Genomic DNA, 27,455 nt, shown 5'->3' with positions numbered 1-27,455 from the left:
AAAAGAAGAAAAAAGTTACAGCAAGGTCTTGAAGCCTTATGCAAATGGAGGACATCTGAGGTAGCTCTTCGTCACGGTGTTGATGGTAGCGGTGTGGGGCCACCCTGGTGTTGTGAAATAGCCGGGTTATCGCGGATGTGTGGCATCGGCCTGATTCACAACACCAGCTGCAGCACACACACCTCACACACACACACGTGCATGTCCCCTTGACTCAGTGGCGTCTTGCTTGAGGGTCGTATGATGGTCAGGCTGACAATAAGAATTTAACAGAGGATTAAAACAGCCATTCCTAAACGGACAGAGGAGTTGTCTTAATTAACCTTGCTTTTATTTAAAAATGAATCCAAAAAGTGCCAAAGGTGATACAGAAACCTTCTGACACAAAGATATTTGCACATGAAGACATTTTAAAGTTTCAGAGAACCGTTGCATGATATAAATTGTTGCTTTCCAATGTAACAGTTCTTCTAGAGGCCTTTCATTCTGTGGAGGTTTAATAATTAAATACAAAAAAATATATATACCACAAAAAAAGTCATTGTTTCTTAAGTGAACTAGAAATGGATCTTCCACAGTTTTATCCAAGGGTGTCTCCAAATTTGGAGCAAGTGTCCAGGTACAGTCTATAGGAAAATGCAAGGTAATATAGTGCACTTTATTATGAAAGTGGTGAACAGTAAAGCAAGTGTATCGGCTCCAGATGCTAGCGTTAAAAATGCAAAGCAAAGCTGGATGTGATCAAGGGACTGAGACAATGTAGCCCAGCGAGGCAAAGCCAACATGTCCATCTGTGTACGCTACAGGCGTTTTCTCCATAACTCACCATCTGCTGAGAGAATCAATGTCACACACTGAATACCTTCTTCCTAGGCAAGCCCAAGCACAATTCAGTTTAGACAATATAGCACCTCTTAGTGCTACAAAGCCACGAGGCCATGCACCTTTATACAACTGGCTTGTGGTCAACCACCTGTGTTTTGTTAAACACAATGAATGGTTTTGTGGCAAAGATCAAACATAATAGCAATATTTAGTGGAATGTTTCAGGGTGGAGGGTATTTGTTTCTAGTCATATGATTAATTTCTGGGTGGCATCAGATGCTTAAAACAGTGCAACATCAAATAGAAGTCTTCATGTCGAAACAAAGAAAAAATAGAATGGATTTAAGATGACAGAACATAAAAGTCTTAAAATGGTGGGGGTTTAGTGTGAGAACAAAATGAAAACAGAAACAAATGGAAAAATCAAGTTTGGGTTTTTTATTATTTCAAAATTATGAAAAAAAATACAAATATAAATTCAAACAGGGTATGGAGCATGGACAAACAAAAAGCTTATGGGGCATGCTTGGGAGTTGGGAGTTGTAGGAGAGAAAGCATAAAGCCTGACAGTGCAGTCTTTCTCTCTCTGTTGCTCAGTTCATCAGGACCTCCATCTGGACTAGCCTGGCGTTTGTGTCTCCTGCCATGCGGTATGGGATCATCCCAGCAAAGGTGATCAGTGCCCGGGCCTGGCTGCGAAGGAGCTGTGCATATAAATGTAGAACACATTGGGTGATGACAGTGTTATGAATTGCTGCATAGATCACTGCACCGGAGCATAAGGTAATATTTCTATGACAATTTCTCAGATATTCTTCTATGATCATTACCTTACATCAGCGAAAAAGATGCAGGACATAATATTTTAAAAAATATATCATCTGGCTTTTCGCTGAGTAATTCAATATAAGATTCAGTTTACGAACAAATGTTTAATGGCTATCAAGCTCTATTGCAGCTCTACTTTAATTTGCTATGATAGAAATGTTCCTCACCGAGTCCCGATCCTCCAGTGGTCGCTGCTGTCTGCCTGGTGTACCTGCTGTCGCCCCCTTCAGGCGCTTATACTGTGTGAACAAAATGTTCATGGTGGCAAGTAGCACCTCTGATAAATTGTGTCTAACCTGTAAAGAGATGAAATTCGACTGAGATCGAGCATTAGGACGACGCAACTGGCAACTGACATAAACCATTCATTATCCTCAACCGCTTATCAAGTTCAGTGGATAACATGTAGTCTTCTGAAGAACGCTCTTCAGTAAAGTGACTCCCAAATTCCTATGTGGATGATAGCTCATCATTACCTCATCACTGAAGTTCCTGAATGCTGCCACTCTCTCTTCGACACTGTCTTGGCTCAAAGGAACTAACTTCAGTCGCTCAATCACCTGAGAAAAGGAGACCAACACAGGATAACCATAAATAATCTCAACCAGTTCAGCTAAGCAAAACTTAAAAAGTTGTCAAAACACACCCAGACTTACGTCATAGGCAAGGTCAATGTGGCTGGCGTGGTATTCATCAAAGAAGGTCATGAGGTCCAAGAGCAGATAGAAGGTGCTGTCCACAGACTTCTCTCCAGCTACACCGTTAGTGCGGTACCTGAGGGCACAGAAACCTTTAGCTGTAGAATCCCACTCAAGTGTCTGGAGGAGACTTAAGCAGAGGCTTGAGCATTTGATGCTTTAGAAAGATACAATTTATTCTTCAGAACGCAGATGCACTGTGTCAAAATGGAAAAATCCTTACCGTTCAGCGATGCCCAGTGCCATGTTCTTGAGTCGCTCTTTGTTGGACTGTGGTGCACTGACCTGGGCAATAACTGGACTCAGCAACCTGTTCATCAACTCCAGCACTTTATCAGGGTTCTATAACAAACAAGACAAGAAATAATCTCATACAGAAATTTACAAACCACTTTCTGCTTTAAATGTGCAACCAGGTCAAACTCCTGTGTCATGGCTCTGCTCACCTTGGCTAACTCATACAGTCTGACAGCTTCCTCAAACAAGCCTTTGTTTTCTGCCTCCAAGGCCACTTTAGTGATGATGGCCCGCGTGTCTCCGGCAAACTTGTCAATCACGCCAGGCTGAAAGGAGTCACACAATCCGTTTTTTTTAGAGGCTGGCAGCATTTCAGAGCGCACGTTTGTATTTTAAGACTTCGGCCACCAAAAGAACAAAAGGAACACTGTACTTTGTGAAGGCTGAAACAATGGCACATTTTTAAATGCTGTGTAGGACTGAATGGGTACAATAATGAATGTGAGTGAGCACAATGAGTAGAAATAAAGCTATGGGGGAAGCTTTGAATAGAGGCATGATTACTGTTGTTCCAGCTTCTCTGCAAGTTAGATAATGCCGCATGAAAAAGCACAAAAGCCAAAGGCATACCTTTCTGCTTCCGTCTTTTTCCAGCCTTCCCAGAAGCATGTCAAACTGTAAAAGGAAACGGTAAGTTAGGGATTCGAAGAAACAGTGTAATAAACAGCAACGGTTAAAGGACCAAATGTCTGAGCATGCTCAGTTGCTCCACACCCTACCTCACGACTCTCGATGACCAGCTCACTGACACAGCGCATGAACATGTTCTCACCTTGATGATCTTTCTCATTCCTGCAATCAACCAGCGTAAAGAACACACACACAGCATTAGTAAGAAGGTGTTTAATCTAATAAACCTACTGATGGAACTATTCTTCTAAGCCAACATACAAACAAAAGATGATTATTGTATTTGTAAAAGAACCAAACAAAATGGGTCTGGACACTTGACCAGGTTGCACAGATCCTGCTGTGTGAAAATGGTTTAATTATTCACGGACATCATCAAAAATCAGAGTGCATTCTGAAAAGTCTCTCATAAATTATTCAACACTTCTCAGAGCAAAAAGCAGTTTTCGCAGAGAAGGCAAAATGACTTCCAGTTAAACCACTGGCCCTTAACAAGAAAAAGCTCAAACCAAAAGTTGGTCTAAGGTCAGGTTCACAGGGTCTTTATTAGGCTGAATGGGGTGTACGTACCGGAGGAAGTAAAAGTACTGCAAAGCCTCTCGCGGGTCTGTGGCCTCAAATTTCCGTGTGTAGAGCATGAGGAGCCGGATGAAGTTCAACCGCCGAACCATGGGGGGATCTCCTGGTTCCTGACTCACTGAGAGAGCAGCGGAAAGAGAAGTAAAGGAGACTGAAGACTAATGACAAGGCAAACCCTTGGGAAATCAAAAAATTTATAATGATTTTTAAAACAGCAATTGGATGAACTAAACCCAAGCCCTGTTTTCAAGAGAAAAACGAATCATCCTTGCACACATTTTCTATGCTCTTTAGTATAAATTTGGGTACATGTCAAATATACAGAGGACATACTGCCAAGTGAAAATCTATGAATGTGTGCATAGGCTGGTATAGAGGGCGGTATAACTAGAGGAATCTGACCCCCCACTTACATAGCTGAGCACTTTGTCCAGATGACTTGAGCAGCAATTTGAGCTCGTAGAGGACGAGGGCAACGTGCACAGCATGACTGCGCAGACGCTCGACACGGAAGAGGAATGCCACGGCTGCTTCAAACTGCGCAGTCAGGAACAGCACCTGGAAGTACAGGAAGGGCTGCTGGCTGGCTGAGAAATGAGACTCACCTGTGGAAGATGATTAGAACAGCAATTAAACCTTCAACACCTACTGAGAACAACATGCACATGGATAGATTTCTATGACTGGTTAGCACCAGTGTAAGAGGCAGCAAATCACCCTTACTGGGCCCAAATGCAAATTTCTTGAAGGATTCACCCTTTCAGTCTATCTTCTATAATTAAAAGATATAGAATATCTATATTGAGGAATATAACGAAAAATGATTTAGAAAAAAAAAAATTGGGGGGAAAAATTGCTCACCACTAATGTCAACTCAAACATTACAAAGATGAAAAACTATGAAATGTACAACATATACATGTAAATCCAGTGAGGTGAGGATTTGCACCTTGAGGAAATTCAAATGCTTCTTCTTTAAGCGAGTAATAGGTTCTGGTGAAAACCTCCTCTGCTGTAAAGAGCTTAAATGGGCTGCTTTCTTTTCATTTGCATGAGCTGAAATAATCTCCTCTCATTTAGGCTGCACTTCATGCTGCCGTCTTTAAAAAGACTCGTGAAAAGAGCTGCAGCTGGGAGTGCAGTGGCCCTTATCAGCGAGAGAGGGTCTTTAATGTGGCCTAGTGAAGGAGCAGCAGAGATAAGCCTGACTCATCAGGCAGGTGGAGAAGAACAGAGTGCAACGCATTTTAAAATACAGTGAGAGGAAGTTTTAAAGCCAAAGAAAGAGAAAAAAGAGGGCTAGCAAGAGCGAGAGAGAGAGAGAGAGAGAGAGAGAGAGAGAGAGAGAGAGAGAGAGAGAGGCACAAAGAGACTTTTTATCTGGGACAGGCAAACTGGTGGAGAATTTCCTACGGAATTGCTTCTTCTGAGCAGGGACTCAAGCAAGCCATCAACTGATAATTTATGGCCTTGATGGCTTGTTTTGACCCAAGTGTGTAACAGTTACAGACACTGTACTACTCAAGAGCTGGGCTCTGACATACTAAATTTACAGTTACTGGTTAATGAAAGGAGGCCGAGAAATCAATTAATCAGTCTCACCATAGTCCTCCAGAAGTTGTTTCTGTAGCTGGGCCAGAGTTAGTCTGTCCTGTGGAGCACTGCTGCCATCATCATCAAAACACACCTGGTTTAACTAAAGAGGACAGAATAAAGTTTAATGCAAGACAATCATCATCACCAACCTACTTCCTATTCAATCCTTTACCTTATGCATCATTCAACAATATAAAAGTACAATCTCTAATTAACCTAACTTCCAAAGCACTAGCCAAGTCTGGAGAGTTAATGGAGTCTTACTTTGAGCCATAGGTAATCCTCCGTCTTATCAGCGACTTCTCCATGGTTGTCAGCGATGTCACACTTGCCGATGAGGCAGTAAACAGCGCGCTTGTAAGGATCTGCACTGTTCCGTAGTACACGCCGGTAATGCAGACGTAGTTTATTTTCTGTAGCTGGAGCCAGACTGTTTGACAAGAGACAAACCTTAATTCCTCTTCACACATTATATAAGTGCAATGAAGCTGTCATAATATTGAGCTAAACATTTGTCAAACAATGTCAAATATGCAATGACATCAAACATTTTTTAACAATTTTAAAATGTTGTTTAAAAACATTGGGTTTTGTGCATCTGCACCTTTTGTTGATTTTCTACATTAAATCTTTTAGTATAGACTTCAATACATTTTAAAACATCTTTACTTTTATATGCTGAATTAAACAAGCTAGCGAGAAAATATACCAAAAAGGTGTTTATGTAAAAGTTAAGGGAAATTAACATTTTGTCTTGTTACATATGTGTTTTCTCAATGTTAAAAGCAGCTTAGCATTAAAACTGTGCCTAAAGATAGCAATCATATTTAATTTCCTTCATCATAAATATTAGCACAAATGTTGTTATTTAATCCACTGACACCCAAGCCTTTGAATTACTTTGTATAAAATGATTTTAATGTGATTCATCTGAACTGTACATCTGCAACAAAGTAGGTTTTATACTAATAAGTGTAGGACAAGTAAGAAAAACACACAAGTTTTCTCACCGGCGGTCAGGGCTGTTCATGTACTCTTGGAACCAGATCTTGAAGTCTCCCAGCTGGTGCTGCGCCCGATTCACCACCTGCATGGCTGCAGACAGGTCTCCACATCGCAGGCAGTAATAGATCAGAGCCCACACAGGGTGCCCCTCCACCTCCCCATCCTGTTCCTCCAAAAACACAAACAGCAGGGTTCATCTTTTGGTCTTACTACGTTCAGTTGCCCTCTTTTCTCACCAACGCATCAGAACTAAGAAGCTTATTCACTCATGCTGGGAGAATCCGTTGCCACCTTATCTAGAATGTGCATGAGCACACTCAAAAGTGTATAGTTTACTGTAGGGTCCTGCTTCTGTGGAGCTGGACTGAGTTGTGTGCCGATGCAGTATTGGAAAAGCTAAATTCCGCTGTGCTGCGCAGTACCTGCATGCCTGGCAGTGGGCCGGGCAGTTTGATGTTTAGGAAGCTGTGCACCAGCTGATAAGTGCCAGGCACTCCACCCAGCTGAGCCTGGTGCAGGTTCCCAAACACAGTCACCATAGTGTAGTTCTTATAGCTGCAAAAAATAAATAAATAATAATAATACAAAAAAAAAAAAAAACAACAATGATAAGAGTTACATTTATCTAAGCCTTATAAAATTAACAGTAATGTTTATAAGGAATATGTGTTTTCCCTGTAATAAATCTACTAATATCTATTCTGTTCCCGCATTCTTCTCTGACTAACCTGTTCTCCAAGAAGGTCAGAGCTTGCCGGACAAAGGCCATCTGCATCTCTACAGCAACACGACTTTTTAGTGTGTCTTTGGCAGGCACTAGCAGCACATCTGTCATCTGCTTCACCATCAGCCACATGTCAGACACATTCTATACCCACACACACACACATAATCATAACATTACACAAACGGCTAATAAAATATTAACTGTAACACTGACCACAAGGTGAATTTGAATTAGAGAAATATATGATCTTTGAGTCTTACCTTATCATCCAGGCTGTTGGCCACTGACGCACACAGATCCCCCAGGTTGGGCTGAACGTGACCGTTTACAATTTTCTCATTGAAGATGTAGATCTGAAGGAGAGAAGGGACAGCTCACATAAACATTTTCACACTAAGGGCTAAAGACCGGAGTAGGCTAAGACCTGGCAGTGAAGTGGTGGATGACGAAAAATAAAACAAAAAGGATGAAAATATTTAGAAGGTCATCGAAAAAGACAACAAAGATGAGGAACAGGATCCCGCAGGCAATATGACGGCACATGTTGACTGTGTGAAATAAACAAAATGACTGAAAAAAAAACCCCAAAGGAAATAAAAAAACGAAGAGGGAGGGAGAGAAATATTGCCTTTTCTCTTTGTGAACGGTTGGAAAGATTACCCATAATGCCCCTTGTCAAGCAATCAATCTTTTGGATCAATCACTGTGCTTGGCTTGCATAACATGACCTGATTTTGCCAGGCCAAATGATATATATCAACGGTTAGCGGAAAACAGCTCAGAGCCAGCTGAGCTCACCTCACCAGGAATATTCAACATGAGGTAGTCTCTATACACACCTGCTAAGATTAATGTCATAATGTAGGACATACATTTTAACATCCAAGTGTGTTTTCTAAAGGCCATCTAAAAGGTTCTGAGCCACTGACAATTTGTTCCTTTGTTCCTTTTAAAAATTCCTTTTAATAAAACAGAGCAGGTGATTTTTTTATATTATATCCACCAATAACCACAAAACAGCTACTTTTCCACAAACCTAACTGCAGGTTGCTAATATATGGTTTTACTGCCAGTTGCACCATTGGTTAAAAAATCATGACTACAAAGTAAAATAAATAAATAAATTTAGAAAATATAGAACATTCAAAGTTCTAAGAATAAAAATGTATTTCAGCTGAGTTGTTCTGCTGCATATATTAGTTTCCATGGCATGCAGACACCACAAATTCAAGTTTTACTGCAAGAAACTTCACAACCATAGCTACAGATTCTGTTAGGACACTGAACTTCAGTGACATTAATAAAAATATGCAGGAAAGTTTGACCAAAGCCTGAAACATTGTGGTAGATCAAATGAGATAAATTACAATATTGAATTTTAAGTTAACTTTAGTATAAATCAAAGATTACTCCACATTATTCCCTAAATTGAAAAAAATAATAAACAAGGAAATAGCTTCACTGATGCAAAGCCCTGAATAGCAATGCTTTGTGAAGTATTTCTGAGAAAAAAAATGAGTGTGTGAGTTACAAGCCACAATAAAAAAATTTTTTTTGAGTCTGCTCACCTGTCTGCCATAGGCCACCTCCACACTGTCCAGAGCACTGCGTCCAGGAGCCCCTACTTCACTTACAAAACTTGGCTGCATAAAAAACAAATTAGGAGTCTGTTTAATTCACTCATATGTAGGATTATACAATGACGTGAATCTGTGCATATGTATGCAAGATTGTGTGTGTGTGTGGGAGGGGGCTTGACAAGTGCAGGAGCCTGTGTTGTTATCTCCAATTTGTTTTAATCTAAACGCAGCAACCAATGTTGCATGAAAGCCATTGTGGAGAACATAACCCACGCTTGACTGCACATTATTCAATAGTGAGAGTACGTGTACACAAACACACCTCAGGCCAAATGAGAATTTATTTCTTTAAAAGGAGAAAAATCAGGTTTTTTCTCTGGTGAAAAGCTACGATATGCAATAAGTAGAATAATCACCATTAAATGCAATGAGTCTTCAGAAAATCAAAGATGCTTATTAATGTATATGTAGAAGGAAGACAACAGTAATAATGTGACTTGTGAGCAGAAAGAAAAGAAGAGGAACAGACTGGAAACTGGGATAGATGATGATCCTGTCACAGGAAGTGAACAGCAGGTCACACATAGAAAATTTAACTGCTACATAATAATTAAAGGACCAGGAAAACAAAATACACACACACTGAAACGTCTGTCCCTCACAGTGAAATAAACAGGCAAACATATTGAATGTTTAACAGTATTTTCTTTGTCTGTCTCTGACCATTTAGAAAAGAATGGCAGCCATTTTGCGTGTTCACAATAGGTTACATTTTCAAGCACACTGACATACTGTTGCTTTTCAAAGAAAAACATGCATCTCCATTCTTGTCCATTTTATTTTTACTATCATTTGAACACCTCATCTGTCTTTCACATTGTGTGCAAATTTCATGAGGAATGGACCAATAGAAATGCTCCAAGATTACTCTGAATATCACCTAACTTTGTCTTCCAAAGTGAAATTTAACAAGGTTCTTTCATTCTCCTGTAAAGTTGTTATTTTGGAGACAGTGAAGATATGTTCTAAACATTAAGAATAATAAGTAACAGTAAAATGTATTATAGCAGCTCAAGTAAAAATGCAGCACTAGGTGGATTCGCCTTCTGTATCCTTCCACACGCAAAACAAACACTGGCTTAAGTGACGGACATGGGATTCCATCAGAGATTTTTAAAAACAGAAGAAAATGTCACACAACACAGTCAAAAAAACATCAGGCAACCATAATTGGCATTTTGCCTAACTTAACCCACCAAGCTTTAGGCATTTTTGCAAGAAATTACTTACAGGCTGCAAAACCAATTATACCCAACCACACACAACACAGCTTAGCAAGAAAAAATACGTATGATTCTATTTTCATGTTTAAGCAGCCTCCTCTGTGGCATTACCACAGTTGGTGTTGTGATGAAATGGGTAAGTGGAGAGAGCCTCGAATCTCTGCAAAAAGGCTCCTCCATCTGTATACAAAGAGCAGCCTTTTAGACAATATTCATGACACCTTTCTGATATGCAAACTAAAAACTTGCTTATTTATTCATTTTTGGAAAAAGGCCCTTGCTTACTATCGTCAATCACCAAATGCTAGAGGGTGCAAACGGAAGATGATGTATTGCACACTATGTCACAAGCCTAAGTTACACTCAATGTATTGAACCACACAATGCACTCGAGCACTAACCTCATGAGTCATATAGAGGGAAAAATTATTTATTGAAAGCTCAGCCTCTTTCTTAAAGTTTTCTCACCAACCAAGAACAGTGATTTTCATTATTAAAGTCATCTGTAAGTTCCATTTAGCAGGAAGCTTTAGTTTATACATACTGAATCAGCATCAGAAAATGTGCTTTCTCTAATGAATTATGAGAGAGAGCATGTGATGGAGTCTATGTGATGACAGATATATTATCATATATTTCTATAGGAAGGGGTCATTTAGAGTGAGCATGTCCTTAATTTCATAATCTTGTTCTAATGTAGTGCACATGCAGGCCACACACAGCTAGAGGCTGCCTGCATAATACCCGGCCATATACTCTATTCTATGAGTGCGAGTACATATACATAAATGAGACATAACATTAAAATGATCTCGTTTCTAGACTTATCATCCATTTTATCAGCTCAAACCTGTGTTGCTTTGCGTACATTGTCTACACGAAGATTTGAGAGAGCAGTGTTATTTGAGCCTTTAAATACTGTGCCCAATCATTGGCCACCCTATTAGACTCACCTTGTAGATGTAAAGTCTCAGACTGTAGCTCATATGTTGTTGCACAGTTTGTGTTGGTCTTCCTCTAGTCCTTTTATGAGTGGTCAAAGGATGCTGTCCACTGAATATTTTTGGTTTATGGGTTATTTTCATTTTAGCAGTGACACCAAAGTTTTTAAAAACTCCAGCAATACTGCTGTGTCTGATCCACCTGTACCAGTGTACCATACAATCCCACCACCACCAGGTCAGTGTCACTGCTGAGCATTGAATGAACTAACACCCAAAACATACCTGATCCCATGGGGGCCCTGACCACTAAAAAAAGAGGGTGAAAGGGGCTAATAACGTAATTAGCAAAAAAACAGACTGTAGTTTTAGAACTATAAAGTGCACCAATATGGTAAGCCATGCTGATAAAATGCACAAGGAGCGCAGAAAAATGGAGGTAAATTTAATGTAATAGCTGAATAGTGTATGTATAAAATTTATCTCCACATTTTTTTTAAATGTATTTAACAGTTTGAAAACCCAGCAGTTCTTAACATTTCATGAAAATTACATATCGAACCATTCAAAAAAGCCCAAAATTAACCATATTTCATCACAGCTCCTGTAACATGTTGGAGTATGATGCTGTGTAGCTGTATACACAGTTTGGTTAATGTAAATGTGTATGTGTATATGTGAGATGCATGCTAGTTCGTGTGTGCATGAGTTTTCACACCTCCACATCCTGGCTGAAGTCCAATGCATCCTCCCCTGCTCCCAGCAGGGTGTGCAGCACTCTCTGCTTCACCTGCTCCCACTGCACCAACATAGACTCACGGTGGTACTCTTCTGCCAGCAGGAATGTCTGAAAGATGAAGGGAGGTGGGAGGGATGGAAAGTGAAAAAGAAAGGAAGAAGAACAGTATGAAAGAGACTCAAAAGCACCATTGAATAAATAGGTTATTCACCATGTGACGCATTAAAAATAACTGGCAGAGTGAGATGGGAGCGGCCTGGACCTGAAAGGTTGCAGTACACTAACATTAACGGCTATTACATCGCAATCTTCCAGGCCATGTCTTCCAGGGTTAGGCCACAGAAAGAAAAAAAAAACTGGCCTAGAGCATCAAACTGGGTCTGGTCCTCTGAAGCCTAACTGTGAAAGCCTGTCTAAGGGAAGTGTGCCACTAACTGGGTCTGCCTTCACGCCTGCTACGGATTTAGCCCAGACCCTGATTGAATCCTAAGACCTTTTGTCTATTTTACTTGCTCCCAAAGGATCTATGTGTGATAATTGTGAGCGTTCTAATTAAACCTGCTTCTGAACTGCGAAGCAAATTATTTTAGAGTGAGATGGGGAAGAGATAACATCAGCACAGTGATGAGTTACCACCATATTAAGAAAGGATGCAAGTAGGCTATGAAATGCAAGCAAGGATTTCTTTAAGTAAAACTGCAGGCATGTATACTACCAATGAGGCACTATTTAATATTATACACTAAAATTATATACTGCCAAGTCTAAATCTTCAGCCATTCTGTGCCATTTCCAATATTACGAGACAACCGTTCTGAAGGATGCAGGTTTTGCTTCCAGCTTCCAGCTCATAACTCTCTAAAGAGCCACACTGCCACAAAGCGCTTATGTTTTACACTGAGGTATATGATTGCCTTCTACCTTCTGTTTTCATTTGGCTGTGCCGCTACAGCTCCAAAGTCAAAGGACAGCATAGATTAAGTGGGGATATTGACCTGGCAGAGGTCCACTCTCTGACTCTGAGTGGGGGCTAATGACAAGTAGGCACTTCCTATTTTTATAGATGCTCAGGAGCACATATGGGTAGAATCAGGTGGGACATAAAGCCTTCTCTAGCCCAGGATTCTATCATTAACATTGTGCTTTAACGGCGATGAACTCTTTCTGCATCTATGTTTTTGGCGAAAAATAACCGACCTGACAGTTATGTCAGCGTAGTGTAGGTGGACAAATCATCTGACCATGAAGTGAAGCTAGGGACTTACCCTGCGTCGAGACTCCTCGATGGCGGACAGTAGTGCATTGTCTCTCTCGTTTTTCAGAAAGCCCTGGAACAAGAGAAACGGCCTGGAGGTTAAATGCACTGCAACCTACTTTTCCCCTTTCCGCATGCAGAGCACACGCCCTCTCTCTTTCTCTCTCTCTCTCTCTCTATCTCTCTCCCTCTCCATCCTCCAGGGTGTGAGTGTGAACGCCACAGGCCAGGCCAGGGATGGAGAATTGCCATCATTATCACAATCACTGGTAAAAAACGTGCTTCGTATCGACCCTGCGCCAAACCGTAATTCCATTTCTCAAAAAAATGGTTGCACCAGACTAGCTTTGGCTGCATCAAAACAGCTTCAGTTATATTCCAGAAGGTTCTGGAAAGATCTGCGCACTTTGACAACCTACAATTATGCAAAAATACACATTAGCAGACTGTAAGCTCCCTAAGTAATATATAAATAATATCCACCAAAGATTTCTCTCCATAAACTCTTTACCTAACCTCTGTCTATTACCAGTGAAGACATTATGTATAAGAATGCCAAAGAACATTAATTTATGAAATAAATTAATTTTGTGTCTACGTGACTCATCATATCTTTTCCACAGACAGAAAATCCACATATTTTAATATGAGATTTGTTATACAAAAAAAAAAACTTTTCACTTCCTAAAAGACTTGGCTGCATGTTGATTTGATTTTCATTTTAGGGCTGAAAGTAGGAAGGTCTCACAAAAGATTGATTCATCAGAGGAAACTACAACAGATGGGCACAATAAGATTTGTCAAATTTGACGGCGAAGAAGAAAGTGTGGCTTCAACATAAACACATACACTGAATATACCAACGCAGGCGGGCGAACATACGTGCAGTCGCACGCTTGCTCATTTCGACGGAGCAGTGAAAACCCGTCTGCTGTGCCTGAAGATAGAAAAACCATTTTTGCAGACAAAATGAGCACATTCACTCTCAGAGCGGAGCCGCACACTGGCACAAGACAGCCATCTGCACTACGCACAGTGGGAGCTGGGGGAAGGCAATGGTACACATATTTGAGGGCAATTGGCAGTGGTCAGCCTTGAGGTTACAATAAAGAGAGTCAGAACGCAGATGGGTGGGGTTGAATGATGAAGCGTTCAAATACAGTCTCACCATACGCTTACTGGAAATCTTACCAAGCCTCCAAGTAGGCATCTACATACCAGCTGCACTGAAGCCGAGGATGAAGGATACTACCCACGATCATGTGCCATCCGTTGGTCTGACTCATTCAGAGACCTGTCTTCTTACCAAGTACCACACCCCTTTCCGCTCTCCTTATCATTATTGTCAACTATGACTTTTTTCTTAAAGCATTTACTCATACGCATTTTCTACGATTGAAATATTACAAAATCTTTCAACACCAAATTTGATGAATGTATCAATCCATCCATTCATTCTTGCTCCTTCCTTATCTTTCAGACCACTCTGGAGCCTATTCCACCCCTCCCCCCATTCCCCACTGCAATACTTCTCCTTCCACCAGCCCCCTCCCCCCCTGGGCTGAAAACCTCAGTCACCCATGGCCGGTCTGTGTCTCAAATACCCCTGTGATTGACAGCTGCAAATGAGGATTGATTTATTGTGACTTGAGGAACGCAGCATCTAAATGACATGTGTGAATGAAGAAGTAGGGCTGATAAAGAGAGGGGCTGGGTGGAGTACATGGCTGCTTAGAGTCATCTCAGGGGCCACAACTGCAAGCAATTCCTCCATAGTCCCACACTCCAAAAGAAAAGTGGAAATAATTTAAAAATGACCCAGTGCTCTTTTTCTGTCCAGCTAATTTCTTGCTCAGTCATTGTGGCCCTATTCTCCAAGCAGGGCCATGGAATACACTAGCGCCATCCACTGGCCATGAGTCTCCTCAATATAGAACAGGTTCTACCCAGTCTGAATGCCTGCAATTCACAATGGAGCATTTTGTTATACATTTATACAGCTGCTTTGGTCATGCATCAGCTGAGAAAGGAACTGCAAGATCTAGACATATTTCATTTGCTACTCTCACTAGCAGCATCACGTTAATAAGGTTTTCTGTCTTACAAAAGTCTGATCGTATTATAGGACTGTATTCTATTACAACATTATAAAATCTATTTGGTTGTACATAATTAAATATACATTCATTTACATAAAAATATAGAATCATTTATTGTAAAAAAAAATCTATGTGGCACACAAAGAGAGCAGTTCACACCCAGGCAGCCATGGACTCTTTCAGAGCACGGCACGTAGGTGGAAAAAGGGTGTAGTAATCCATATGAGAAGCTGCTGACATTTTGTAGAATGGTATATGAACACACATTTTGGTTAAAATTCCCTTTACGCACTCTAATCCCTAAGAGTTGGGTAATAGTAGGATACAGAGTGTGCATACATGTTCCATACAGCTGACACTCTATACGCAGGCTACACAGTGCACAGACCACAGCACATACTAAATGCGTAGACTGTCTCACAAAATAGCAACTTCAGATTATCAACCTACATTTATTTAAAAAAAAAACAAAAAAAAAAACTATTAAACAGATATAATATTTATAATATTTACTGTCGAACACAGCAAAACTATGGAAAAATACCAATACACAGGCAGCTTGCTGGAGTGCCATTTAAAATAAATACTCATCCATACAATCATGGTCTTTAACTGCGCTTATGCAATTTGATGAGTTACCTGAGGAAAATAATCTGACCATTAATTCTCCGCTTTCACTTCTGAACAATAAATAAGAGAGGAACCCCACCCTAACGCCACCACTTCCTGTGTGGCAAAAGGACCTTCATCCTCATGATCATGAACATTTTGCTCTTTGAGTATAAAAGATAAGAGAACTGACAAAAACTACCTTTCTGACTCTATAAAACATGTGTGTGTAGATACGCTACAAATTGTATGTGCAAATATCTATGAATGTGTAGGTGATACTTACTCATGCTGTGGCTCAACCTGTCGGTGGAAGAGTGCAGGTAGCCAGCAGCGGTGTGTGTGGCTGCTGCCAGCACCCTCCTCTCCCTTCGCTCAGGAAGTGGGCCAGCGCCATTCGAGGGCGTTTTCTGACCTCGCTCGCCACCGGCCCGGACTCTACTCTGCCACACATTCCCTCCCACCCCACGCCGGCCCAGTGGTCTGAACCCAGATATGTGCCACGAGCAGGGCTCCTGTGGGCTGCTTTATTGTCGGAGGTGGAGCGTACCAAGTAGGTACTTACACAAGGGGGGGAAAACCAGGGAGGAGCGATTATTCAGCCTCCGCCGTCTGCCGCTATCCATCACCCATCCACCCCCTCCCTCTTCCCTCCAGCATCCCTGCCATCCTCCTCTTTCAGTCTCACTCATTTCTTCCTTTTTTATACATCTCTGCATCCTTCCATCTCTCCCCCACCCTCCCCTAGCGCAATGCAATTATGGTAATGGATTTTTTTTTCTCTCTCTCCTGATGGCTTCCGACATCCTGTCCAGAAATTGGGCTAATAATCCTCTTAAGAGTCATGTTTAGTTAATGAGAAGAGTGCAGTGGCTTCGGAGGAGCAGGGCTGGCCAGGGCATACACAAGCACATGTACAGCTATTTCACCCTCCGATCTGGAGCGGCTACATTTATCACTGAGTGTAACCAGACAACAGGGGCTGCTCTCAGGGAGTGCGAGAGAGACACAGAGATAGGAAGACACACACACACAGAGACAGAGACAAAGATAGAGAAAGAAAGAGCGAGAGAGAAAGAGAGATGGGGGGGGGGGGGTCAGAACGCAAGAGAGATGAGAAAACACAGTAAAACAGAAAAAAATAAAGATTCCGCCATCTTGACGCTATAGTGAGATGCTTCACAATACATTGACTGTTCGCTTATGTGCATCATACCAATGTCCATTCTTCTGTCCTTCTTAACCTTTCCTTTGCCCCAAATTGACTCAGGTTTCCCTCTTTAAATCCACCCTTTGTCTACAGCACCAATTACACATCATTACACAATGCTTAAATCCATATAACCAAATATCAAATACAGGTCTTCTCTTATATAAAAACAATATAAGCTACACATCGAATTTACCAGAATGCACATATGCGTGCATGCACACACTCAGAAAGACAAGAGCGGCTACGCCTCATCAGCAGTGTGCATTTTCTTTGTCTTCCGACAAGCAGCTCAGCAGCCTTAGAGAGCAGCACACAGCACAATAACCTAACATACATACACACATACCTCAAAACATCTTTTCAACAGACTTACTTACTAAACAAACACATCAGTCTTTTAAGAACAACTCCTCTATGTTTTACATCTATTCTGTTTCAAAGGTGAAAGGGAAGGGTTTCCATTCTAAATGTATTAAAAATGTCCTTGACAGAGCCACTTGAGATGCAAAGAGGTGAACTACCTTATTAATTTATAAATGAAATCAAAAGTGATTAAACTAGTGATATACCAAAGACAGTCCATCTTCACAAAAAATAACTGAGGGAAGAGCATGAGAGAGAATTAGAGATGGAGATAGAGTGAGAGCAAGAGTGTGAGAAACAGAATGTGTGTGAGAGAGAGAGAGATAAAGAGATACACAGAGAGAGTGTGTGAGAGAGAGAGAGAGAGAGAGAGAGAGAGAGAGAGAGAGAGAGAGAGAGAGAGCTTCACTGCCAGGCACTAAGTGCACTTCCAGTAAGAGGCACACTCTGGCAGGCCCTACCACAGAAATATCTAGGCTGAGGCAGAGGGTGGTGTAGGCTTGAGAGGGAGGTAGGCAGTGAAACTTCAGGACACAATACAAAAACATCAGGGGATCAATAAGCTAATCTGATGAATCAACAAAATACAGGTCTTTGGTTACACATTTATAAAAATGCATAACTAGAACAAAACTGAGCAAAGCTATCAATGATCCTGTCTGAAACAATGAGACGCTTCACTATGTAACATTTAGGGGGAAAAAATAAGATAAAATCCAAGCAGTGCAGCTGCTTGGTGCTGAGCAGGACACAGCCTTAAAGAAAGCATGTATGACATAGACACAGAGGCTAATCTTTCATACGGTACAGTTATACAGATTAAATATTCCATATTGAAATCTCTCATCCTGTGTCTGGGTTTAAGTCTTAAGAAAGAGCCGCACCACTAGCTCTACTTCCAGACCCTCACTCTAAGCTTAGCCATTGCACGCAAGATGAACAGGATTGGGAGAAGACTGACACTTTGAAAATTGTCTAGATGTAATTATTCATACACTTGTGATGTGCTTAAACAGGTGAGATTGAAATCTAGGCCAGACACAACACAAAACACTAGTATACATTCACATTAGTTCCTTGGGTACTGACTGCAGAGAATGCAGCACAGAAAGAAAAAAGTAATAGGTTGCACATCGAACGTATTAGAACAAACAGTCAGATGCATGACTTCATACCCTCTGTGGTCACTATTGTGTCATAGCATGACTAGCCTTGATTTCCCAGTAACAGGCATATTATCTGTACTCATCCACTACATCACTGCAAGAGACTTTCTCTTTTAACTGAAGCCTGTGATTTTCCTCTTCAGATCAAAACGGTCCAGACGTGATGTACAAAAACAGCACAGTCAAACAGGAATTTTCCAGACATGTGTGGAATATTACATTACCATAACTGGCTGGGATAATAGCCAAATTCACACTGAATAACCAGTAATATCGACTGTTATAGCTTCTTAATATTTGCAGATATTATATTATTTATTAATCCTTATTCTTAATCCTTATATTAACTAAAGGTGTTTCCATCAACTCAGGTACTGCCAGACAGCACACAAGGCCCACCTTGGTACTGTATCCCATAATGGCTTCTTGTGCAGGTGAGAGGATAAACATTATATTAGAACACTATGGTGTGAAATAAAGATGGCACATATAATTAAGCGATAATAAACTTGAAGTTTGTGCAATAACGTGAGATTGGCAATGATGTGCTGCTGTCACCAGTGTCAATATCTCACATTATAAGATGACCTGATGTCCTTGAATGTATTATTGCAATTATACCACAGTTCGTTATTGCCATTTATTGTTAGGGCTTTAAATAAAGAAGACAAAAAAATGTATTTCAACAATTCTACGAGTAAAACAGTTCCCTTCCTTCTTTCCTTTTTGCCCTTTTCAATGGACTCCGGATCTTGAACTGGTTCCACTCAGGATTCTTGAATCTTGGTGCTTGCCAGCAAAACTGTCCATAATTCAAGTTTTGACAGGAACCAAGGCTGCTCTTCAGAGCTGCTCTCGGTTTAAATCAGGCCAGCGCCAGAGCAAGAGATAAATGGATAAAGTCAGTATATGTCATTGTTTATCCCTTGTTTACAGTGGGTTCAAATCTTAATGATATATGCTTAGGTATGTGGAGTATGGCTTCAGAGCTGTCCTGCTGATGCACCTCAACTCTCGCAGCACTGAACACATTCACCGAATCCACAGACGTAGCATTTTCCTGTTTTTATTTCCTTGCCATTTCAAATCGGAAAGTGGAAAATATGTCCATGGCTACATAACTCTGTTCAAAATATGGTGCAAGAAAGGAAACAACCAGTTTTATGTTGGTTGAAAAGTCTAGGCATTCCACCACTGGTTTGTAAGCACTGGCGTTGTTGCTATGTTACATGTACACAAGGCAGAGTCATACGTGAAGTGCTTCAGTCAGTGTGCCCTTAACATGTAATATTGGCACACTTAGAACATCTCTCAGCCAATCACATGGCAGGGTTGGAGCTAACTGTGTTATAATAGAAGATAGTTATCAATTATATACTGATGAGAATTAAGGACTACAGTGTCAGGGCCTCCAACTAAAAGAAAGGTACATTTCGGCATTTCTAGTGATGTAAGCCAATCAGGCATGTCTGGGAGCCCATCAGAAAAGCACTGAGCAATCACAGCTTTTCTTCAAGTTTTCATCTTTCCTATGAAATTACTCAAATATACTATGAGAAAGGTTTTACGGAGGATTCCATGTAAACCCAGACTCTGCATGTTTGAATCACAGGTGATTGTGCTGCATGTGAAAAACCAACTGGTGAGCAGTTCTGTGTCCAGGGTTTCCAGTCATTTAATTTTATTTGTTTAAAAAACTATGCATCTGACTATGCTAAGAAAATGTGAAATTTAATGGCAATTAAAATAACAACACACACTGAAAGAGATATTTAAGCCAGGTCTGATATAATCCAGTCCAATCCTACTCTAAAAGCTGTTTTTTAGTTCTCTCTATTTGCTTTGTAACAGAAGTGCCTCTGAAGAAACATAATTGGCACTCAAAGGTAGGTGAAGTGGCAAGGATAAAAGGAATTAAGGGGCTGCAGCCAGTCTGCTTTTTCCACTTCCACTTTTTTAGCCCTTTTTAGACACCCAACATTACAATCTTTGGAACATTAGGGAGTCACCTCAACCAAAACCAATGTGAATGATGTAACAGCAGCCAATCCACGCTGGCATGCTCACCACACATCAGCTGTTTGAAAGAAGACAACATCACAAGGCAGAATACACATCCTGGAGAGGACAGCACACCTATGCAGGGCAGTACAAACCAAGTCTGTCACCACACACACACCAAACCTGTCATCAATTTTGCACAGCCAGTCCACCTGCTGATATTTTTTGGACTGTGGGAGGAAACCAATGCAAACACAGCGCAAACTCCTGAAAGTGACATTAGGCAATGACTGAACTCAGGACCTCAAAACCCTGGAACTTTGAGGAAGTATAGACCAACCAATGCTGTTCATTCCACGGTTTTAGCTGCACCATAGAAAGATTGTCTTCATGATCATTAAGATTTTTAAATGTCAATGTTCTCTTACTGCCCGGCAACAGAAGACGCTTTGTTGAATCATTAGGGGTTTTAGTTTGTTGGGAATGAACTACTATAATAGTAAGTGTGTACAAAGCTGATATCACTGAAACTGTTTTTTCTCAGCATTTACATTTGACTGTCTTAATTATAATCAAAACATAGGATGTAAAAACCACAGATGCTGTGTTTTTCTTTGGTATCAGCTGCTCGAGTCTCTTGGTCGGTCTCTGGGTTTAGGTTGCTTCCATGTGGTAGGTAGGAGCAGAATAATGTGACTACAGCTTGGTAGCGTGGTTTTAAAGGGACAGCACATGAACACAGTGGGGACATAACAGAAAAAAAAAAGCAAACTGTTAAAAAATTGATATAATCAATATAGACGAAATTGTTGAATAGAAGTCCTGAATGTTGATTTCAATTAATGTTTTATTAGTTGCCCAGCCCTATTCTGAAAATAAACAAACAGCTAAACATGACTTTTTCCCTTGAACAATTTAAGATATTTCTTTGTTGATTGTTTGTCCAAACTACAGTCTAAGTAATAGATATGCCTGTTCCTGAACTTGAATTAATGTTAGTTATTTGCATGTATCGTGTCTTTTACACTGGGCAGCTTTAGCCTTGAGCTTGCTCGTAGTGTTGTTATAGATGTGTGTAGAGATTGGAGTTTGGAGCTACACTGTTTTCAAACGGTACTGAATTGTGAAGAACTTAACTTGGTCTTACTTCAATGCAAAGGAATACAACATTCTGTACCTGTATAAGTCAAAATATATATTTGTTTTATTCATCTCACACAAAGTGCAGTGGAATTTATTCCCGTGGAAAAGAAATCAGACAAACCGGAAATATCCTGATACCCACAGTCTTGTCTGTAGGACTAGCAAATTCTGACATTTTCACTTAAACCATTAATAATGACAAAAGCCATTGATTCGTCAGACAGCAAAGGCAAAGAATCCCTACTTAAACAAAGAGATATCAATTTTTAAAAACTAACCGAGAACATTTCTGGAGGCTTAAAACTTGCATCTATGTACTTTTCACAGATATAAAGTTCAATTCTGCTCTCCATTTTTAGCCCTAACAAGATTTTGGAGTGTGTCCGGAGGAATATTAGCACACTCCATTCAGAAGAACATTTATGAGGCCAGATGCTAATGTTAGTCGAGAGGGTCTCTCTCGAATGTCAGTTCCTCCCAAAGCTGTTTGATGATGTTGAGGTTAGAGGTGAAGGTTTAGGTTGGGTTTAGGATGAGGTTTAGAACTTTGCTTTGTGGCTATGTTAGTTTAGCTCTTAAAGGCATACACTTTTCAATAATATCACTCTCAATTCATAGTGGTATATCTAGAACCAAATACATTTTGCAAATTCTCTTGTAGAAACACTGGCATCGTAATAGAAAACCACGCTCAAATTCAGTGAGTTCTTTTATAAGAAACATTCTTTCATGAGGTTCAAAAGTTTGAAAAGGCAGACTAATGGCAACTGTACAGAATGAAACACTTGAATTCATTGACTTGGAGGTATGTCCCAATACTTTTGTCCATATCAGGGTCTCAGAAAGCAACAAGAACAAACTCAGGCCCAATAGGGCTTCTTTGACCCAATATCACAAGTCTACAAAACTATGTAGGTTGCGACATTTAATGTCACAAATGCAAGCATCAGCAGCTGTAAGTTAAAGTTAGAGAAGTGGGTTTGGGACAGAAATGTCCCTTGTATGATTTACTATATCTGCCAAAAAAAAAGTAGGTCTGGGATAGCTGAGGAACAGTGCTTTCTCCTTCTTCAACACCCATGGCTGGTTTGCCCTTGAGCAAGGCACTCAACTTCCAAATGCTCCCTAGGCACAAGGAGGCTTGCCTGCTGTTAAAGGTTTGAATGTTCTGACCCTAATCACCAGTGTGTGTGTGACATTTGTTAAAAGTGCTTTACACTCAAAATCTCAGGCAAGCGAATACTAAGAATTCAGGTTTTCCAATATTACTAAACTCTCTGTTATTCTACATCAATCCTCATCCCTCACCTGAATATCTGCGTCCTTCACCGGTTCCAGTGGCTCAAAAGTTGTGGCTGCACTCAAACTCTCCAGGCGCTGTGAGATATGAAAAATGTCCAAACCCCTGGAGCCCAGAAGAATAGAGCTGGAGGGAGAAGATAACATCAGTATATTAATACCTTATTACAACCAAGTTAGTGTTATTCAAGGTAAAATCCCACAAGGAGAAATCTGTGAAGTGTTTTCAAGTCCTGGAAAGGAAAAATGGGAATATCAAGCTTTCCCAGGAAAAAACAGAAACTGTCATAAAATGAAATATAGCGGTTTTGCACAGCACCAGTGACAGAATCTGAAACGCTTTATCAGGAAATCAGTATCATAAATCGAACAGTGCTATATATAAAAACGCTGATCAGGCCTGGTTTGGCTCAGGATGGCAAGAGAACAATATTTAAGTACATTTTGGAAGAAAATTCATCCCTCATAAAGACTGTTCAACTGACTAGTGTTTCAACAGGAAATAATTAATGTGACAACTACATTTATATATGGGAAAGACATCAGTAAAAGGGGTTATTTATAAGGACAAATAGAGGAGTAACTATTCTTTGGGGATGAAAAATGTCAACACAGAATATCATCATACTGTATCAGCATGAACCGCTTGTCCATAAAAACACACTTTTATATTTTATCAGGGCTGCAGTGCAAAAATCTTTTCTTATAAAAAGATGAACGCATTTATTAAAGCTGAGTGGAGCAAAACCATTCACCACCAAGATGTGGGAAAAGGGTAATAATATCAAAATACTTTAACAGAAATGGACAGATTTAAAATAATTCTAATGTAATAAAAGCAGAAACATCACCAAGGTGCAACGCTCAATCTTTCTTAATTGGACTTTCACAATTTTTGCTGCCATTGTCTTGTAGACGAGCCATACATCAACGTATTTTCAACAAATAGGTGAGTGTATGCAGGAGAATGAAAAATGCATGAACAGATACCCCCTGTTCTTGGGGGCAGCTAGGGTTTCTAACAATATGTGGGTTCACAAATAAATCTAGGATCAATGAACCCTAAAGTGGTTCTGCTGACTCATGGTGGCCTAATTCCACCTTAACATATTTTATTTATATATATTTTATTCTTTATCACTTGTCTGGGCATAAAAGAGCAAGTCACTCAAAGTCATAAGCACGCTGTGAAGGTGGACACAAATGAGAACTCACGCTTTGACATCAGCCGTGTCCTGAGAGGTGCGTGTAAGGGTGCGAGAGCGGAGTCTCTCTCCGGCCTGCTGAAGCTCCTGAAGGTTTCGTTCAACATGAGGCAGTTCTGACACAGCCTCTGTCTCTGCTGCAAGTTGCTCTGCTTGCTGCAGGAGCTCCCCGAAGCCCTCTGCATCCATCTACAGCACCTGATAACATACAAAACAATGATGACATAACTTTTTAACAAAGTGTGCTTCAAAATTTTGAACTGTACGACCCAAATGCTCTTGGATCCCTCAGCTGCAAACTTTACGCCGTCAATAATCAAAATTATGTATAGGTATTCCCCCTGTAAGTAAAGGGAAGACATGACAGGCACACAGGTCAAAGATATTATATAAAAGAAGATATTTAAAATATAATTTCGTATTAGTCAACATTGTGTATCATTGTGCAGCCAAGCCAGCCGACTATCTGCATTCAACGTTATTAAGAGACACGGTTAGGACAATATTAATAAAGGTCAGTTGGCAGCATGTTTAAAACCAATTTGAATTATTTTAACCAGTCTGGTATGGTTAATACTTCAGCTTATTTTTTAATTCAGCTAAGTAGTTCAGGGGTTTACTAGGATGACCATACTTTCCCCAGACCTTTTTTGGAACCTAAAAAACACGTCTGACCAGGACTTCTAAATCGCCAAAAATGCCTGGGATTTAGTTTTTGCAGTCTGCAGTCTTCCCCCTGTCCCCGAAAGACATAAGGGCTGAAATGTTCAAGGGGTCAGAGCTAACACCTTTCCTGAAACTGTCCCTACATCATGCATAGCAGAGTGCAGTTTAGGGTTAAGTCCAATAGACTCTCAAAGTATGTGTTTAAAATTGTTAAGGTAATGTATCATAAATTATTCTTTATGTCTGGAAATGTTGCTGAGACTCTTGAACCTCTGCTCTAATGTTACATTTTACAAAATCTAAAGTCTGTCCCTATTACAACACAAATACACCTCTGAGTAGTCCTGATTTTTGTTGTTTATTTACTGTATTGTGAAGACAGGTGATGGAAAAAAATCTCCGCAGACACGATTAAAGGTGTAAATACATCTATATTTACAGAAACAGTGTCCTACGGGTTCTTAAGGATCCCGCGAGATTCGGTGCGCTGTTCTCTCTCCCCGACTCTTGACTAGCACTTCAATATATATGATTCTTTACCTTTCCAAATATAGGAATATGAATTTGGTTTACATTTGCACATTGAAGGGACTGAGAGAGAAAAAAGAATTATAGTCTCCTATCCTTTCTGACAGCTTATCCTCAACATTTCCCTCTTTGGAGCACAGACACAGAACAAACGTATAAACTCACAGAAAGGTGAACATCTCTTAATGCTGCACTTAAGACCATAGAGTTCATCTGCACAGCTTTTTATATAATTTAAACCCAGAAAACGAGATTAATTAATAACGAGCCTGTGAATCACATCACATGGGGCAGAGTCTTATCAGACGACTATTTAAGTATACTTAAAATATGCCGTTTCTTTATCAAGTATATTTACCTCTGGTTGATCAAAGGTAAAGGTGCTTCTTCTTAGAAAATGTATCCTTGTTGGTTCAGTCAAGATGAGCTGTCTGGTGTAAACGAGTTGCTTTAATGTTTTTTCAACCCAATGATTCTGTTAGGTGCGGTAAGGACAGAAAATATCCGCTCTGGTTATACACTGTCAGGAACCGATAAGCTAAATTATTTATATTGATTGTTCTTATGTGTTATAGTTTATATGTTATTTAGAGCCACACACTGAATGGAAAGGTATAATATCTGTACACAAAAACATTTGTTATTTGTCTTTTTAATATTTATGTCTGTTATTGTATTAAATGTTCAGCACCACGTCTCCTCCTCCTCCTCCTCGGCAGTAAGTTTGTTAGATGGCGAGTTACTCAGTTATTTAGGCAAATATATTTTCATTATATAGTACATTAAATGGTTCGAGTTAGTTAACCAGATAAGTCGATAATTAACGAGTTTGTTAGTTCATAATTTCGACGGTACTTTATTTAATATTTATCAACTAATGTACTCGCTAGCTTTGGGGTTTTAACGTTATGGACACCTGACTACAGCTGGTGAACGGTGTCTGAGAAAAACGCAGAGCTGAACCGGCGGCTCCTGTCTCCACACACCGCGCACGAGCAGCCGCCGCTAACGAAGAGCACATGATTCACTTCACAGATAAAACACACACTGCCACTGAGCTCACAACCAGTTCTATCTCGATAATAATCACCGAACGTTTTCGCTTACCTCTTTAATATCCCTGGTCCAAAATCTCACTATTTATTCTTGTGTGTGTTCCTAACAGTGTTTCAGTCACAGTTCCCGCGGCGCTGGTCTCTGCTCTCAATTTCCCTACTCAATTTGACGCCCTACTCCCTACTTAGTGCACTACGTGTATCATAAAAATAGACCCAAAAGAACCACACATAATCTTTTAAAATCAGACATTTACTCTATTCTCTAAATGTAAACAATGCCGTCTTGGACATAACGTGATATTTTTTGTGTATAATCCAAATTCACCTAGCTCACAGTGCGCACTATTTAGGGAGTAGAGAGCTATTTGAGATAGAGCCTTTCTCTGACTCTCTTTCACTCCCGGTTTATTCACCGGCAGCGCTGATTGGCTCAGAATTCTACACAACGCGCACGCGCACTCAATAACTTTATTGAAAAACCTACGAATGACAAAACATAACAGTTCACTACACGTGCTATTTCTGACCCACTATTTCAGATGTGCTATGTAGTTTTGTTTTCGTATTTAGGGGTCCAAGCACTGCAAGTGCTGGAGCCCGATTGTTTTTGTTCCGTTTCCTCTTCTTCTACGCGATGGGCAGCCCAAACCGTAGGTCCTACAGACTTGCCGTTTGGTCAAATGGTAGTAAACCCTTCCGCTACTCCGGCGGGATTTTGAGCCTACTTAGATTTTGAGCTAATTTGCATCATAGGCGCGAACTAGTCCCTGGAAATGTACCCAACATGGACATATGTGGTATCAGCAGAGTCCTAAGAACTTGAAACTTAATAATTATAAAAAAAAAAAAGTTAAAATTTCATCACTTCTCGGCTTCCAGACTCCGCCCAATTACAGGGGTGGAGCTTCCGTTCCAAAAATCAGACAAATGCAGCTATTACTCGCAAACGCTTTGCCTGAATGTTACAATACTTCACATGCTTGATCCCTACAAGGGATGGAAGACATGAGTACTTGGTTGTATAACTGCAAGCCTAGGGGGGCGCTATAACAACAACAAAAAATCTGTTACGCTTCACAGGATTGTTCGATTAACATACCGATTTGTATGCATGTAGTGGGT

The 27,455-nt window shown here is 40.3% G+C and overlaps 1 protein-coding gene across 4 annotated transcripts; it reads right to left on the bottom strand.

Moving 5' to 3' along the window:
- Nucleotides 1–52: 52 nt before the first annotated feature.
- On the bottom strand, nucleotides 53–27,455 carry nup93 (nucleoporin 93). 4 transcript variants are annotated; one of them, XM_066684807.1, is made up of 23 exons: nucleotides 26,383–26,643; nucleotides 25,634–25,750; nucleotides 24,092–24,279; nucleotides 22,886–23,003; nucleotides 12,994–13,056; nucleotides 11,708–11,836; nucleotides 8,754–8,828; nucleotides 7,446–7,538; nucleotides 7,187–7,326; nucleotides 6,881–7,013; nucleotides 6,464–6,627; nucleotides 5,718–5,883; nucleotides 5,460–5,553; nucleotides 4,271–4,462; nucleotides 3,849–3,975; nucleotides 3,368–3,440; nucleotides 3,219–3,263; nucleotides 2,798–2,914; nucleotides 2,575–2,693; nucleotides 2,310–2,427; nucleotides 2,130–2,213; nucleotides 1,821–1,949; nucleotides 53–1,529 (listed from the first exon to the last, which is right to left on the bottom strand). In XM_066684807.1, exons 3-23 carry the CDS (start codon nucleotides 24,268–24,270, stop codon nucleotides 1,419–1,421), a joined length of 2,469 nt encoding a protein of 822 aa, XP_066540904.1. In that variant the 5' UTR covers nucleotides 24,271–24,279; nucleotides 25,634–25,750; nucleotides 26,383–26,643; the 3' UTR covers nucleotides 53–1,418. The 4 variants fall into 4 exon arrangements, with proteins under 4 accessions (XP_066540904.1, XP_066540905.1, XP_066540906.1 ...); XM_066684808.1 differs by lacking the exons at nucleotides 25,634–25,750; nucleotides 26,383–26,643 and adding an exon at nucleotides 27,433–27,455; XM_066684809.1 differs by lacking the exon at nucleotides 25,634–25,750 and having other exon boundaries at nucleotides 6,464–6,621; nucleotides 26,383–26,644.

Source organism: Hoplias malabaricus, chromosome 11 (assembly GCF_029633855.1).
Source record: "Hoplias malabaricus isolate fHopMal1 chromosome 11, fHopMal1.hap1, whole genome shotgun sequence".
NCBI lineage: Eukaryota > Metazoa > Chordata > Actinopteri > Characiformes > Erythrinidae > Hoplias > Hoplias malabaricus.
Note: the sequence above shows the minus strand (reverse complement) of the source record. Positions and strands in the feature narration are given on the sequence as shown.